At 38.6% G+C, this 16,911-nt stretch overlaps 1 protein-coding gene across 6 annotated transcripts in view; it reads right to left on the bottom strand.

The window, feature by feature from the left end:
* Nucleotides 1-756: 756 nt before the first annotated feature.
* Nucleotides 757-16,911, bottom strand: part of LOC147235757 (C-myc promoter-binding protein-like) — a 59,797-nt gene continuing 43,642 nt past the window's right edge. For all 6 annotated transcript variants that reach the window (XM_086143966.1, XM_086143968.1, XM_086143970.1 and 3 more), the window contains 10 exons: nt 16,325-16,550; nt 16,025-16,128; nt 13,511-13,686; nt 12,417-12,584; nt 11,380-11,557; nt 11,045-11,299; nt 10,259-10,376; nt 7,662-7,824; nt 6,248-6,312; nt 757-4,187 (listed from right to left, as the gene is read on the bottom strand). In XM_086143966.1, coding sequence (XP_086000092.1) covers nt 4,051-4,187; nt 6,248-6,312; nt 7,662-7,824; nt 10,259-10,376; nt 11,045-11,299; nt 11,380-11,557; nt 12,417-12,584; nt 13,511-13,686; nt 16,025-16,128; nt 16,325-16,550 — 1,590 coding nt within the window. In that variant the 3' untranslated portion in view covers nt 757-4,050. The remainder of the gene's footprint in view (nt 4,188-6,247; nt 6,313-7,661; nt 7,825-10,258; nt 10,377-11,044; nt 11,300-11,379; nt 11,558-12,416; nt 12,585-13,510; nt 13,687-16,024; nt 16,129-16,324; nt 16,551-16,911) is intronic.

Genomic DNA, 16,911 nt, shown 5'->3' with positions numbered 1-16,911 from the left:
ACCTTTATATTTGCATTTGTCACACTCCAGTTTCTGCTAAAACACAAACCTGTAACTAAAGATCAAGATTAACATCAAAGTATCCCCTTTTCATCAGTATTGTAACAATATTACTTCTGGGACAAACATGTCTGTTAAAGTAGTTAGAATACAGATTCACTGTGCAGCAATTCAAGACTTCTGGATGCAACTTGACATTTGTACGTTCAGTATTTTCTGAACTGTATCCATAAAAAGTGTTCTGTAGTCAACCATACTATGTGTTTGTTCATGTTAAGTGTGCAAAGAAAGTATTTGTGTGAAGTTCGTAACCGTGCTGGGGAGAAATGATGATTGTGGGTGTAAGTGTGTTGGGTACAAGTGTGTTCTCGTAGCATGAGTACCTGGCCGGCGTCATGTTGTTAAGATGTTGTTGTATTGTTAAAAGTTCTTGTTGGATGCAATTATTTATTATCAATAGGAAAACTTATCAATATTTAGGGCCCAAGCAGATTGTTGCAAAGGCCCAATCATCACTTAAGTAATTATTCAAATTGAAATTCTATGCTGCAATAAATTATTTTTTTAACAGTGAAATGCAGCTGTCAGTTTTGTTTTTTGTTTTTTTTCCAGGCAGTATATCTGTTGACCTCTGTTTGTTTTTAGATAATATAAGTGGTTGCAAAGACAGGTTACATGCACAGGTTTGGGGTCAGTGTGAGAGTCCTGAAGACGTATTCGACTAAAAGGTTGAAGGTTATAATAAAGAAAGCGAAGTTGAGGTTGGATGATTTTATTTACATTTACACAGTCCTGAAGAGCTGGTCTCTGTACAGAACCCTCACCACATCAGAAAGGACATTTACATGTGTGAATTTACTATTATAAAATATGATTTCTACAAAGGTCAGGTTAAAATGCACATGGCCCCGGATTCTGTAAAATAATTCATTTGTACATTTTTTTATTTTTATCTTCAAACATGAACGGCAGCTCCTCTGAGCTGCTGACATCGCAGTTGATGTTTCTCAGACTCCACGAGAAGCCTAAAGGAACATCTGCTAGTTCACTTTTGTGCAACATCCTGACTTTTCAAATCAAACACGTGATCGACCATTATTCGACCAGAAGCCGAAGTACTCCCTCAACCACTGTGTCAGTCACTGTCATGTAAAAACAGTTTGGTGTGTCACAAATCATCTTGCAATTTGGTCTTTTGATCAGCAGTTTTGAGAGCAAAACACCCACACAAACTATCTGTTTGACTTCCATCATTCTAATGGAAGGTAAATTAGGACAAAATTGAAAGATGTGAAACAGGTTTAAGCCATTTACTGTGAACCAAATCAAAGTGCTTGTTTAATGAATTGCCAGATTGTTCTGATTCTGACACTGTCAGCATTAATTCGGAGCAAAAACAGCTATTGTTCTTATTTTCTCTGCCCCAATGCCTTTTTTAAAAAGTCCTCCCTCAGGGGACATTTGAACACAACCCGACCTTTTCTAGCTTTAACTACTTCAATAACTTATGCACACTTTTTTCTGAAATTCTGTCTTTGAAAAAAAGATTTAAAAGTTTCGGACAAAAACAGATTAAGGAATCCACTAAAGGAGAGTGTTGCGAAAGTTTTTTTTAAATGTCTTGTTAAGTTTGAATTCAAGGACTTGCTGGAGACTACGGTTTTCCAACATAGAGTTCACCTGAAAACAGAGATGCCCTTTCCGACTGGTCAAGAGTGTTTCATTGTGGCGGGAGATTTTCGGAGTTGTTCACCTTCTCGTAAAGAAAACACCTCAGAATAGGTACATGGCTTTTCAGCCCTGCTGCCCTGTTAACACTTCAATTTCAACACTTCCACTTAAGCCATTTCATTAATTATGTAAGAGAAGAATATCAAAATGTGATGTCAAGGGAGCATCAATTAAAACTATTCCCAATCTAAGACTTTCCACAACCTTCCTGTTTATCACAAGGAAGTTTCAATTGTCAATTTCAATTTGCCAATGTTTTAGGGAGAGAGAGAAAACATTCAGCACTTGAATGTTTGAAATTAGGGCACTGTTTTATAAGACATATATCGCCTTCCTATGTTAATTTCATAGCAAATATTGTATATAGTAAGCTTTTTATCATTCATACGTAACTCCGTATATTAACTAGTAAAGCCAGAAGCATTAGCAACATTACATTGTTGAAATTATAGAAGCAGAATACAAATATGTCAGACTTACAGAAGAAAGACTCATTACACTCTTCCACCTACATTGAATACATTGAAAGCGGCCTAGACTGACATCCCTCCCAAGGGATGCTTGGGTTTCTGTGGGGCTGGTATGGTTCAGGAAGTTCACTTTGGGATGAAACTAAAAGTGCGGAGGTTTAAAACACAAATCAGGCACAGAATGATGAAAAGTGACTGGCCGATTATAAAACAGGAGTGAGCTGACAGCCGATTTGGTATCCATCTAAGGGAATAATTCATTTTTTATAATCTTCAGTAACTCCCATTGGAATACTTTGATTGTTTGAAAGCGTTAGAATGAAATTATTGAAAAAGCAGCCGTACGGTTACTGAGTGAACACTTTCTTTAAAGAAGAAATGTTAGTCTCAAAACTGCCCACTTGTCCAATGTATTACATGTTTTGAATTAAGTTTCAGTTATATGGTATTGATTAAAACTTTGATCTTATCCTATCTGTTTTTAATGCACAGATTGAACAGGTGAGAAAAGTGCAAGAGGCAAGAAGCAGAGAGCGGTAATACTGAAATGACTAAAAGTTATTGTTCATTTGAAAAATAGAATAAAAAAAACTAAGCTGATACACAATGTTATACAGCCATTGCACCTTGAATACATTTAAAGCTAACTGGGCAAAAAAGATACTGGACTAATGGACTAATGCAAACCATGGTTGGGAAATATCCATTTATGATGATAAATTAATAAAAATAATATTTTAAAAAATCCAATATGCTAAAATATGATTAGCAGTTTTCAAATGTAATTCAATAATTGCCCTTTAAAAATTAATTTAACTGGTCACAAATTCTTGGGAAAATACTATGCAAAAATATGGAGTAAGTCATCATTAGGGGTGACTTGATTCAAAAAGCTGCAAAAACACATACCAATACAAGTTTACAATAAATCATAATGAGAATTTGCATGGAATTAAAAAGCGCCAAAAATTCCATTAAGCTGTAGTACAACTAAAAGATTAAAATGTTTTCAAGTACTAAAATTCTACATTTCAAAAGGTTGCATCAACAACGTCAAAAACAATCATTAAAATTTCCATAAGAATGTCAGCTAATATTGTGACTTATGTCAATATCAAATTGGCTCTAAATATGTTAAAATTTGTGTTTTTTTTTCCTGCATCACCCTGCACTAATTAAAAAATTTCTTCCTTGGGAAGAGGTGCGTGCATATGTGTGCGTGTGTGTGTGCATGTATGTATATGTGTGTGTGTGTGTGTGTGTGTGTGTGTGTGTGTGTGTGTGTGTGTCTGTCTGTCTGTCTGTCTGTATCTGTGCATCTAGCATGATAAAGCATAGAAACCTAGTAAACCCTTACAACAAAAATACTAAACACTTAGTGCATCATTTGTTGAAAAAGAGCTGTAAGTGTTGTCAGAGACTGTCAGATGATCACAGCCAGTGACACACGCACACACACAAACACACTCACACAATGATGACACTTGAATAAATTAAGCTTACGTTGTATAAATAGAATTCACATTAAAATATTGCTAATGCTAGTTTATATACGTCATATGACTATACAATATAAATGTTGCTTGAAAAAGTTCCTCTCCTGCTGAGTGTGCACAGAATGATTGGCCTCTGCAAACCAGGTGAGAAGCAGGGCTTGGATGAAGTGGTTACGAACGCTGGGGGGTGCTTTTGTCGTTTCTCTTATAAGTCAGGGCTACATGATGCTGTGCGTCCTCACCCGCCGCTCTCCGTACAAAAACAAAAACAAAACGTTCACACATTGTCACAGTCTTCCGTCAGGTTTCCTGAGCTCATCATAAAGCAATGGGTGCAATGGCGGGTTTGGGGTTTACAGGTAAGGCTCTCCGAATGTCCTGCGGCACTCCATGACCCCCGTGCTGGGAGGACGGTCACAGTTGTGGGTCAGCTTGACCAGGCTCGGCACCAGGCGGTCGTAAGCCAACTTGTACTCCCGATCGAAGGCGTCTATGTGGAGCAGCGAGGAAAACTAAAATTATTACAATCACTACTACAATCAATTGATTGCATTGCATTCAGGAGCAACAAAAGGTGGTGAATGGTCATTTACTGTCATTTACCTGTAGGAACATTTGCCCATTTCAAATATTAAATCATAAACAACAAACTGATTTACTTAAATGATAGTGCATGTCTCACTATGTTAGCTGTTCCAATAATATAAAGCAAATTTACTTTTATTCCGACCAATATTTTCTAATACCTGTCCTTGGACTAAACTTCTACTGAAGGTTCATACACACGAATAACAATAAATGTAAATGATTATGTAAGCTTAAATTGACCCAAATATTTTATATATTTTTTCCAAATTAGTCTTAGCTCATGTATGTCAGATATGTACATTTTAAATTAAAATCAACCATCCTTTTTTTTCTGATTGCATATTTTTGATCAAAACAAAGCAATTTTGTTTTTTCATTTTTTTCCCCTCAGGCTTTCAAAGATGGAGTTAACACCCTTGCATTTGCTACAGCTCTGTGTCCTGCCACCCAAGTCACCCAACTGTCTGTACCTGGATTATATTTCAGTATAAAATTCTTGAGAATCTCTGACTCTTTCTTAGAACCATGTTTACTAGTTCATGAATATTTAAAAGATTTAAAAAAAAAAAAAGAGTGAATGATTCTTTCTGGGGTTCAGTTCAAGTTATTTAATGTTAATATATAACTAAACAGATTTGTCTCCACACAGCTAAAGTTTGCTGAGAAGAACTAAACAACTCCTCTGGCTGTTCTGCTGCCACCAAGTGGCCAAAAAACAACTTTCTGGCATTACATACTATCACACATACACAATGATTTCTCAGTCCTGAGGCTCAATATATGTATATAGCTTCCAATTATTTGGATGGTTGCTCAAGTTTTCAGTGTCAGCTCACTAAACATTCATTCTACTGCTTCTACTGCTTATACTACACTTAGGTTCCCAGGGGGGACTATCCCAGCTGTAATTGGGTGAGATGCAGAGTGCAACCTGAACCGCTCGATCACAGGGCCACATTTAGAGACAAACAACCATTCACTCTCTCATTTCCCAAATAACCTTCTACATCAGTGGTCGCCAAACTATGGCTTAGGGGCCGGATACGGCCCGCCTCCACATTTTGCCCGGCCCCTGAACAATACCAGAGATGCATTGATTTTTTTTTTAATTCTGGCCACGTAATCGTGACTTGTACATGCATAGAAAGTAACATTCTATTCAACCTTTCTGCAGTCTGTGCCTCATCTGAAACCCCTCCCTCAAAAAAAAGAAATCCTGGACACACCCCTGTCAAATAACACGGAATAATGGTGAAAAGATTAGGTAAGAGAAAAATAGATTCATAATGCAGGATATTTAACCTGGTAGATGTATTTAACTTGATAGGTGTTGGTATCATTTCTATTTCATAGCCTGCTTGCGTTCTAGTTTTCACAGTGAGTTTGATATAAGAGAGCTGCAAACAGTTGTGTCTACAAGAAAGTTAATGTTCCTTGGTCTTTTTATCTATGAAAAACTTCAAAAGGGTTATCAGGTTATTATTTATTTCATAAATAATGTTATTTGTTTCATTAATAATGTTTTTTTTTCCTGTCAAGTTCCCAGAAAGGTTTAATTTTTGGTTATGCGTGGCTTTCTGGAAAACAGAAAATTTTTACGTTTAGACACTTAGACACTGCGATTGTCATACTTTTTGTTACAAACTAGCCCGGCCCCCCGTCAGAGAAGGGTAAAGTTATTTGGCCCTCGCAGGAAAAAACTTGGGGACACTTGTTCTATATGTTTTTTGGGTAGAAACCTACGCAGAGAAAGGGAGAACATGCCAACTCCACACAGAAAACTGAACCAGGGTCCTTCGAGCTGTGAGGCAGAAGCCCTAACCACTGTGCCACCATGACACCCCCTTCTGAACATTTTAGTAGTTTTACACTGAAAGGTATTACTTCTAGTTTCAGCACACCAAGTGTATCCCCAGGGCTGCAAAAATAATCATAAGGCAAGCAAGTGACAGTAAAACTCACCAATATCAATGTTATCTTTTCCCAGAGCCACAAGGGAGAGAAAGAGGATGTCTCTGTACAAACTCCTGGGCAGAAGAGAGTTTAAGTCAGCACACTGTACAGCTTTCACACACTTCTCATATTCACCCTAACAATTACGGTTGCGAAATACTGTAGTATAAATCTAATTTCGGAAAATTCCTTTCTTTAACCAATGAAGAATTGTGATTCCCGGGTCAACAAAAGACGTGGTCCCTTAGATACCAGTGCAGGTCGGTTGCATTTCAACAGGCATTGGAATCTTCTTGTTACTCGAATTCCTCTCATAAAAATTTACCTCATTAAATTCTGAAGTTTCTAATTTCAATATCCTTGTTTCTTTGTTTCATTTAACTCAATATATATGTTTAACATATTTTCAAAAACAAACCAATGTATCTACCCCAAACTATGTTACACTGTCAAGCCTGTCAGCAGAAGAGAGCCTGTGAATTCTTTCAACACAGAGGAAAAGGATTTTATGTACTGGCTGAGACATTGGAGATTTTGTTGCAAGTATGCAAATGTAGTCTAGGGCCACCACAGGGCAACCAAACATGATCCACTCTTTGATTTTTAGATCTGTTTTGCTTTAAGATCAGGTTCTCCTCTGGTCAGGGGTATTTTTTAAATTTCACTTCACAACCATGGTCATCTCTGTGTAAAACCAAGCTTGGACATGCCTTTCACAGGTCTTTTGAAACTGCTATTAAAAGAAAAACAACTCTCTCGATAAACAGATTTAAGCCTGACTGGTGAGTCTTTGCAAAAATATACTCTAAGCGTATAAATGTGTCCAACATTAATAGGAACTGAAACATCGACTCTCGTTCAAAAGCAAAATGAGTAATTGACCGTTTTATAGATAAGAATGGGAGTGAAGGCGAGGATTTAATCTTGAGTCTCATCCCGCTTCATAAAGCAACACTGGAATCGATGTACAACCTGCAGCAGCAGCAAGTGTCTGATTTAAGATTGAATATCAAAACTCCTTCAAACACTTTCTTCATTTAAAAGTTTGAGCCTGGCACAGTATTCTGCTTGAAAGGATATATACATTAGACATGTGTACATTTCTTACATTTTTCTCATAAACTGTTTATAACTAATGGGGTGAATAGTCTAACTCTAATTTCTCTCATCCAAACACTTTTTAGATTTTCAGAATGAATAAGTTTATTTGCATTTCCATGTGATCAGGACCACTGTATGGTGAATATTACTAAACTCCACCATTATTAAAATATTAATAACTTTATTTTTCCAGTGAAAATTTTATTTCTGGGATATTTTAGGGTAAGAAAAATGGGAGGAACCTCATCAACCCATGTTCTTGTTATTGTTAAAGCAAAGCAATATCAATTAAACTTCATAACAAGTCATGAGGGGAACGGACCGTTGCCTCTTGACCCCAAGTGTATGGGCCAGCAGCTGGAGTAGCTGCGCCATCGGCCTGCTGATATCATTCCTCTGGATGCTCTTCACCACGCCATGCAGCAACTCCTCACTGAAGGGCTTCTCTTCTTCCGGAACTGGCCGGGACAGTGGGTAGCCCACATCTGCCGAAGTACACACACACACACACACACACACACACACACACACATACACACACAGCTCAGCAGGGCCCTTTGATAAAAAAGACAAATATACACATTCATAGTATTCTGACCAGATAGTGACCCCCAAAGTAAAGCCAGTGAAGACTCCCCTGGGCCCTACCATCCACTGAACACTTTCACTGTAGAAATTCCTGGCCTACTGATTTTATTTACTGTACCTTTGATTCAGCTGTTGTAACCCCTTGGTAGATAGATTTAATATTTCCTGGGATTTTCCAATTTTCAGGATTTTTTTGAGATTTAATCCTATTTTTCAGCATTTAGTAATTTCATTGAGCTGAGGTTTTTGTGTTGTTGTTTTTCTGATAATTCTATGGATCACTCACATGATTGATAAATATGAATGTAAATAAACTTAACAAATTTTTTTATTTATAGATAAGAAAACTAGCAGGATATTTTGATTTCTTGGTTAATTTCTTAGTAATTTCTGTCTTATTTTTTATCTGTTATGACAACAGTGGCTGAAATAAGTTTAATTTTGTTACTGAAAATGTATCCAACTGATAATAGATGAAGATAATACACTCCTGGTTTAGCTATTAGGAGAATAATAAAGACAATTTACCAACTTAACCCAAAAAACTCTTTTCAGAGGAAGGCTGTGATATATTTTTAGTACCCAGTCCTTCACCCTCTTTCAGAAGCATCTGACATTATACACTCACCTGAGATACAAATCCACATTCCTAGCACTGCGGTAAAGTTATATTCCAGCTACACAGATCCTTCTTTTCACCAAGCAATAACAAACCTTCAGTCGAAATTCTAAAACAGTTTCACATTGGACAGAGACTCAATTCCAAAAACGGTCAATCCATGGAACAAAATGCTAACTTTGCACAGACAACACAGCAAAACACAGAGGGCGGAACACACGACACAAACAGCAGGCCTAAGACAGCACAGCCAGAGCACAGACACCACTGAACCGTGGCCAGAGGTGAACACTCACTTTCTAACAACAGAGTACAATTAAGCCCTGGAAGACAGAGAGCAGACAGTTTGTTAGCTGGAGGATTATGGGACTCCCAGGAGGAAGTGGCCTCATCCGCATCGTCCTCCATTAAATAAGCACTTACTGCAGACTGAGACTAGGCAACAAAGTCTCAGCACATGAGTCTGTCAGTGCAAATACTGAAAAGATGTCAAACGTTCTCCAAAGATAGAGCCCGAAATGCAGGTGAAACAGAATTAACACATGACAGCATAGGGCTGGGTAGCATGAAAATCATGCCTGTATGAAAGAAAAAACAAACAAACAAACAAACAAAAAACCCACCAACACAACAAAGAATATTACCGTTTTAAATTATTACAGCTATCACTTCTGTGTTGTGCTCTGATTGACATATAATGAATTCAGGCCTTAAATGATCCTGTTCTGTTTTCTGTGAATAAATGAGTCAATTGCTTTAATTGACATGGATTGTTTGAAGAAAGAAAATAGTTATTTTTGTATTTTAAATGTATTTTGAAAAACAGGGAACAGGCCATAGGCATTACAAAATTACAGTCATACCAGGGACAGGAAAGGAATGCATAATTATAATAAAAGGGACATCTGCTCAGCTGGAAAAATAAATTGTCTGATAAGTATAATAATTTCATTATCAAGGCTGAGCTCCGAGTAACCCATAATAACAAATTGTGATAAAAGATAAGTGCAGCTCAGTCTGCTTAAAGCTCTCCATAATGCAGTACAAGAGTCTGTTCATATTTTAATAGGATTTTTCAAGAATGTTAACCTGGACTATTAACAGACATGCTTGAGAGGCTCCTGCCATTTGTAATCTTCAAAGACCATGCTTTCAATGATGAGTAATGAATAAAATCTCAGGAAAACAATTTTATCCACATCTGGCAAAGATTTAATGAGGAGGAAATACAATTCACCTACTACTTTCGCTCAATAAGTACATTTGTAAGGAGCTAAAACTTTACTAGCTGAAGATGTTTCCTAATTCATTATAAAGTTCATTATCAGCTCTCATGAAGAGAGAGCTTTAAATTTTTGAATCAACCCTCTTTACTGAGTATTGGCACAGCACGGCCTCAGAACTATTTATGATGTCACAGATGCTGCTCAGAGAACTGACCCATTAAATCAGGCAGATAATGAACTCCGGGAAATTTACACTTCAATCAATGAATGTGTAAAAGAGCCAAACTACACAGCCATTATTCTGTCCATTCGATTCGGCTCAAGCCACAAGAAGAAAAACACATTTGTGATTGGAAAGGGCCATCAAGGTGTTAAAAACAAATGTAACTGACTACACACTGTTCTTGTCAACTGTTAGCTGTGATGATATTAGTTTACCATTAAAAAGGCGAAAAGTAGAGGAGGGAGTGAAAGAGCAAGACTCACTGTAAGTGTTCCAAAGGATGTAGAGTGGCTGGATGAGGTCCTGCTGCAACTTCAGGTTGTCCCACAAAATCTGAATCAAGACATGTTTACTGTCTTCTGACATCCAGTGACGAGGCACCTACAGAGGCGAGAGAGGAACGGTGAATTTACCCTTTAGTAATATACAGACTATCAGACATTGTTTTCCTCCGACATTGTACTACTTTTTTATCAATAAATAATTTTGATGCCTTGTTCAGATATGAATAATGAATGGAAATATAACACGTTTAGGGTTCATTTGCTTGTTCACTATTTTACAAATTTCGAGAAATCGTAATAAGATAATTATGTCACTTGATAATTGATTTAAAAAAATGTCCTAAAAAACAGAAAAATTACCTAAAAAATATACCCAATTGAAACCAAAATGCAAAATAATTTATAAGGGGTTGGGTAATTATACTTATCCTTTAGCAAATATTTTGATATATAACAAAATAACTTTTTTCAAAACCCATTAAGTGGAAGTTACACTTATATTCATCAAAAAACATATTTTCAGATTCTTCAATATTCCTCCAAAGCCTACTGAGTGACAAAGAAGTCATACATTTTCTGTATCGTATCAAAATACCTAATTTTTATTTGTTGGATATTTTTGTAAAACGGGAAACAGAGAAGTATGAGATTCTCCAACAAACTGAGCCTAACATTGAATCTGGTAACAAACTTAAGTAAACATAAACAATATAATCTGACATAAGAATCAGAGAATGAATGGGTGTGTGTGACTGTTTGTCTGACCTGGGAGCCTCTATTGCAGTGCTCGGAGGTAAGGATGAGCCCTGGCAGGTTGCTGGGCAGGTCCAATCTCCTGAAGTACCAAACCAGGTTCCAGTAGATGATGGGATGGTGGTCCACCATGTCTGCCTCTGTGATCCCTTGATCACCCTCATTCTCAAGCAGGCTCTCCAGTTCCTTCCACAGCACCAATGGGCTCAGGTAGGGTACTGTTACCGGCTCAGGGTTGTGGAGGCGCCAGTCCATACTCAGTGGGTCCTAAGTGGGACAAATATACTGAGATCAGTGAGGTGGTGTCAGAACATCCATTGTGCTATCGCAGGTGTGTTGCGACATACAGTAGTTTCATTCAGGCGGCTGGGCAGACTGCCTGAGATCGGCAAGTAGCAACTATGCTGGGACGCGTCATCCAGTGGGCCAAAGGCACTGACACTGCGGGCCATTGGTGCTCCGGACAGCGCCACCTGCCTCCGCTCGCTGGGGATATTGATACCATGAGCCCTTGTCATTTGTATTCTGAGGACACAAGACAAGAGGTCTCAACTCTGACTTTATACCAAATAAAAGTAAAGAATTTTTTATAGCACATAGAATTCAGAAATTAAGTCACATTAATTAACCAATAAAATATTTTGCGATTAATCTTGTGTATGAATATAAACTGGCCATTTATTATATATATTATGGGAAATTAATTTCAAACGGGTTTATGTGAATTTATACAGCAGTCCCAGTCATTTATTATTTTTCACTTTTTATCAAACTCATACGACTCCCTTTGCATTCAGGACTTTAAATGCTACCATGGACTGACACAGTGCAAGGGAGACAACCTGAATGGAGACTGATGGGGATTTAACTCAAACTAACTGTTACTGGCTGCTCACAGGACGTTTAAAACTGAGCACAAAGGCAGACAAGGTAGAACGTAAAGCAAATTTCTTTAGTATTACAACTATTGTATCTGATCTCTCATGAATGAAAACACAGCTTTGTAACAGCTCATGTTTTACAGTGCAGATGTGGAGAACTTGGACATAGCCATAACAGTATTAGTCTTCAAAAGCGTAGCATGAGCAACCAACCGTCATGAAGATGAGGCTGGGCCAAGAAATATGATACAGATCATTTGGCAAAGCACTGTGAGAACAAAAATCTGCATTTAGATATATTGTACAATGATTTATGCTCAAGGCCCTATACATAATTTAGTATTATAGCCCCTCTAACTATTATTATTAAAATCTCTATACCTTCCAGTAATTAACTTAATCCGCCATGTGAAATCCTATTGCAATGCATATCAGGATAAGAAATTGCTTCTAATCACTCGTTTCACTGGTCCCTGCCCTTGGTTTGGATCCCCATAGTATACCTTCCCCTCCCAGATGACTCCTGGACAGTGATCACAGGGGACGGAGGGGAGATAGCTGTAGTGGGACAGGGACTGGACAAGGTGGATGTCCCCGTATCTAAACCTGTTGATGCTGAGTATGATGATGTCATTGCTTCATCCACCAATGGGCTCCCCTTTAGGAACAACCTGATCGGAAGATAAAAGAGTTTCCACAGGGAGTAAATACATTTTCATCTTGACAAGACAGACAAGTTGATGTTTTTGTTATATCTATAACATCATTTTCAGATGATACATCTAATGTTAAATGCAGTCTTTCAACAGTTGTGTTTTCTGTACCATCATGCTATAAAGCATAGGGCGCTGTCTGCAGCAAGGCTTTTAAAAGTAGGCCAGAGAGTGGCGATTTAGGGCAGTGAGCTGCTCTTATTTTCTGAGAATAATTTGAGAGGCTATATGAAGGGTAACTTTGTGATACGAATATCAACACACATTGTGAACATAGTCGAAGGATAGAACAGTGAACACTCAAACAGTGCATTCTTGATTTAACCCTGTAAGTTTAAGTTTGCTTGTCATCAGACTGAAAAGAGAGTTTGATGAGTCTGAAAATGTGAATTGTGGGGCTTTCTACAGGGTCATCTGCACAAAAATGCTTTTTTAAGCATAACTACTGAAGTAACAGTCATTTGCAAGTTAAACTCAGGTAAATCTGAATAAAAAGCAGCAAAAAAAAAAACTTATTGTGTTAAACTGTATTACTTTTTTGTTGCAGAACATTCCTGTTCTACAACATAACATAACTGCAAAGTTTCTATCATGAAACTACAGTTCCTGATATGCCTCGGTAGCTTGGCTAAGTATTTCTACATTCTTGTCCTAACTCAATAATTTTAAACCAACGTTGACTTTTTCATAGCCTACGACTGGGTTGATTTACCCTAAGGATAAACTTTGATTCACTCTGTTTAATGCCATTTATTATTGCAGAATGCCATTAAAATGAGACACTTCAGACAGACAACGCACAAAACAAGAATTATATATGATTTAAAAATGGTAAAATGTGTTTAATGCATCAATCTCCTCAGTCCTCAGGTGTTGCCTTATACCTGCAAGGTCCTCGCATGTCTCGGATTTCCACATTGAGGAATGGCAGGAAGGGGTTTCCGCAGAAAGGACAAATGGTGTTCAGATTGGAGTCATCTGCAGTCCAGCCAGCCATGATTTCTTCATCGTACACCAAGCAGTCACATGTTTTACATCGTGAACAGCTAGAGATCAGCAGCTGAAGAGGACATCACATAAAGGACTGGATGATTTGAAGACTTCTGATCACAATTCACACGTTAACATAACTTGTCTTATGATGGCTAAAGATGCTTGCTATTCTGAAAGCTGTTTGTTACTCTATGTTGTCTCTGCTGATATGAACGGATCAGTCTTTTCAGTCTAATATAGCATTGTATCAAAATGACCTGAAAGTAACCAAAAAAAGACATCCCTAAATACTGGCCTGGCAATTATCAAGACATTGGAAAGAAGCAAAAAGTAGGTAAGATGTTAGCAGAAGATTGTCTTTCAGACAAAGTATGTTCTAAAGTTAGAGCAGTAAGTCTTTGTCAGATTTACTGCATACTTCTTCTCCTTTCGGCTTTTCCCTTCAGGGGTTGCCACAGCAAATCAACCTTCTCCATCTAACCATATTCTCTGTATGCTTATCTCTCAAACCAACTACCGTCATATCCTCTCTCACTAGATCCATAAATTTTCTCTTTGGTCTTCCCCTAGACCTCCTACCTGGCAGCTCCAATTCTAGCATCCGTCAACCAATATATTCACATATTCAATATCCCTGATATATATAGTATATATAGCAGTGGTGGGCCATCAGGGCCTGCAAGGCCTTCTCTGCTGGCCTAAAAAATATCTGAATCACAGATGTTAATTATATTTTGTCCATGAATACTTATTAAATGATTCCAAATTGTCTGTTCACTTCCTTTCATAGCTTTTCTCCTGGTTGTGCTGCTTCCAGACATGCATTTTCATATTAAAGCATTTAACCAATCATATTTCAGCCATCATCTGTTGCCAGGCAGGGTCAAAGTCAAAGAAATGTGCCGGGGGAGGGGGGAGGGGGGGGGGGGGCGTGCTGCTGCTGCACAATCGGTTCTGCAAGCCCTTTACGCAAAAAAAATAAGTGTTGACGCTGTTGCTTCAACCGATCAGATTTTGAGTTGGCGACATCAAAGCCTTCTAGCAGGCTACTGCAACTTCAGCATATTCACACCCTCTGATTGCATAGTCAGAGTGAACAAGTGTTCAAGTGTAGCGAGGAGAAGCATACTAGCGAGCTGCAAACAGAAATATAGTTGTGTTTGTTTAATATCGGTTTTGTCAACCCACAATGGTTTTAGGAGGAGAAGAAACGGATTTAGTTGCTATAATATTGTTACAGCCATTTTCTTGATGGAGTTTTGAAGAAAAGCTGGACATAGTAAAGAACGGTTGGGCAACTCCTAAGCTAGCGAACCGGTCACAACCAGGAAAGGATTTGTCCGACATTTTCAAGCCACGAACTATGACCGGTAGCCCTGGCTCATAGGCTCCAAGGTACACTGCAAATTGTATTACTGGGAGTGCTTGGAACCAAAGCGCACGAATAATCTGTATGACAGAATAATTTAACTCTTTTTGAGGAAAGAAAGGGAGATGGATTTTGTCTACAAATGATCAGAATTTTTGGTGAGTAAAATGCTGCTAGTTTCCTAAATAATACTAAAACTTTATAACGTTAATATTGGTGTTTTTATGTGTCGCAGCTGTTTGCTGTTTACAGGCGTTTATTGTGGCTACTGTACATTTTTGTGTCTCCCGCCACGGGACCGGACTTTGTTTTCCCAGTGTGTTCAGATTTCATTCTGGGAAAAACATCACAATGGTCAGGAACTGATCGAGCAAGAATGGTTCATTCAAAGTCAGGAAATACTCTAACGAGACATCCCGGGCCAGAATGAATGTCACCCCGAGTGGATCGTTCACCCCCTCTGGACACCCACTCACACACGTCCAGCGGATGTGCAGGCGAGGAGGTTCTGCCCCCGAGTCCAGGGGGCGCGGCCATTTTATACAATCGCCTCAATGGTACTTCCTAATAAGGATTTGTTTTACACACTTTTGGAATTTGGGCACTTGGGGTGCCAGGCCGCGCCCCGGACAAAGCTGCGGAGTGCGTGATCGATAACGCGCGGGAGGTGTCAGTGGAAGAGTTCAGAGTTGGGCATCCCTTTGTCGTCACGTGATACGTTCACACGGGCGAATTTTAACACTACACGAGTTATCTGTCCGCGATGCACCTCTCTTTATACTGCATTTCTGCATAGTAAGATGTTTTTTACAGCCATAACCTAATTATTGGGGATGGATTGATTCGGAGCAGTACTGAAGGCCGAGGTGTAAAATGCACGGCACGCCACTGATTTGTAGTGTATATATAAACTTATATTTCCATCCCATTAAAACCTTTCCCAGTAGTCATAATGAAAAACCTTTGTCAAGTATCTTAGTATTGTGAGACTTAAGCTGCTGAGTTAATGGTTCTGGTTTACAACCCATGGTCTCACCTCCATGGCATAGTTGCTGAAGATGCTGGTATTGCTGGTATAGTGTGAGGAGCCAAGGTCTGACTTGTCAGGCAGAGGGAAACCAGGTGGAGAGAGGACACCACCTGAATGCAGATGAAAAATGAGCATGTGAGTAAGCGAACATACATAAGGAGTATGCATATTACCTTCATATTTCTTGACATATTTCTTGACATATTTTTCTGATAAGCATTAACAAGCAAGACTGACAGATTGATTTTTATTCCAATGATAAATAAGAAAGAACTACTCTGGCCCTTAAGAAAGGGTTGGTCCTACCAGGGTGCAAGGATGTGGATCTTCTTAAACCGGAGCCTGCAGTGGGGCTGCTGTCCAGTCTGCTGTGAAAGGGGCTGCGTCTTGGGCTCTTTCGCAATCCCATTGGCCCAACAGGACTGTTCTTTTGAGGCGAAACCACAGAGCTCATCAAATCTATGTAGTCCTCTTCATCCTGTAGGGAATTGCAGTCGGGCTCTTCCACACTCAGATGCTCATTCTGACTGTCCTGTGTGATCAGATGAGGGGTGGGAAGGTTTACATCATAACATTGATCTACATGAGACTTATGTAGAAAATAACAACAGACCAGCATTCACAAACAACTATAAGAAAAAGAAGGGTACTGAGCTAGTTTAACCTGGATGTAGAGGATAAATCTGTGCACACAGACAGCAAAAAACATTATTTGAAGACATGCGGTCAATTCTTGCATTCACTTCAGAACAAAACTTACAATACAACAGCATACGACTACTGTGCTCCATGCTATGGAGCTGGCTGTGATGAGCTAATATGGGATTCTTGATGGTTTATCAAAAACAGAAATACCATTTGATCTCATGCTCTCAGAACAGTAAGGAATTGAT

This window comes from Fistularia commersonii, chromosome 3 (assembly GCF_037954325.1).
Source record: "Fistularia commersonii isolate RoL2024-O1a breed Wild chromosome 3, RoL_Fcom_v1.0, whole genome shotgun sequence".
NCBI lineage: Eukaryota > Metazoa > Chordata > Actinopteri > Syngnathiformes > Fistulariidae > Fistularia > Fistularia commersonii.
This window is presented reverse-complemented; position numbering and strand designations above follow the sequence as displayed.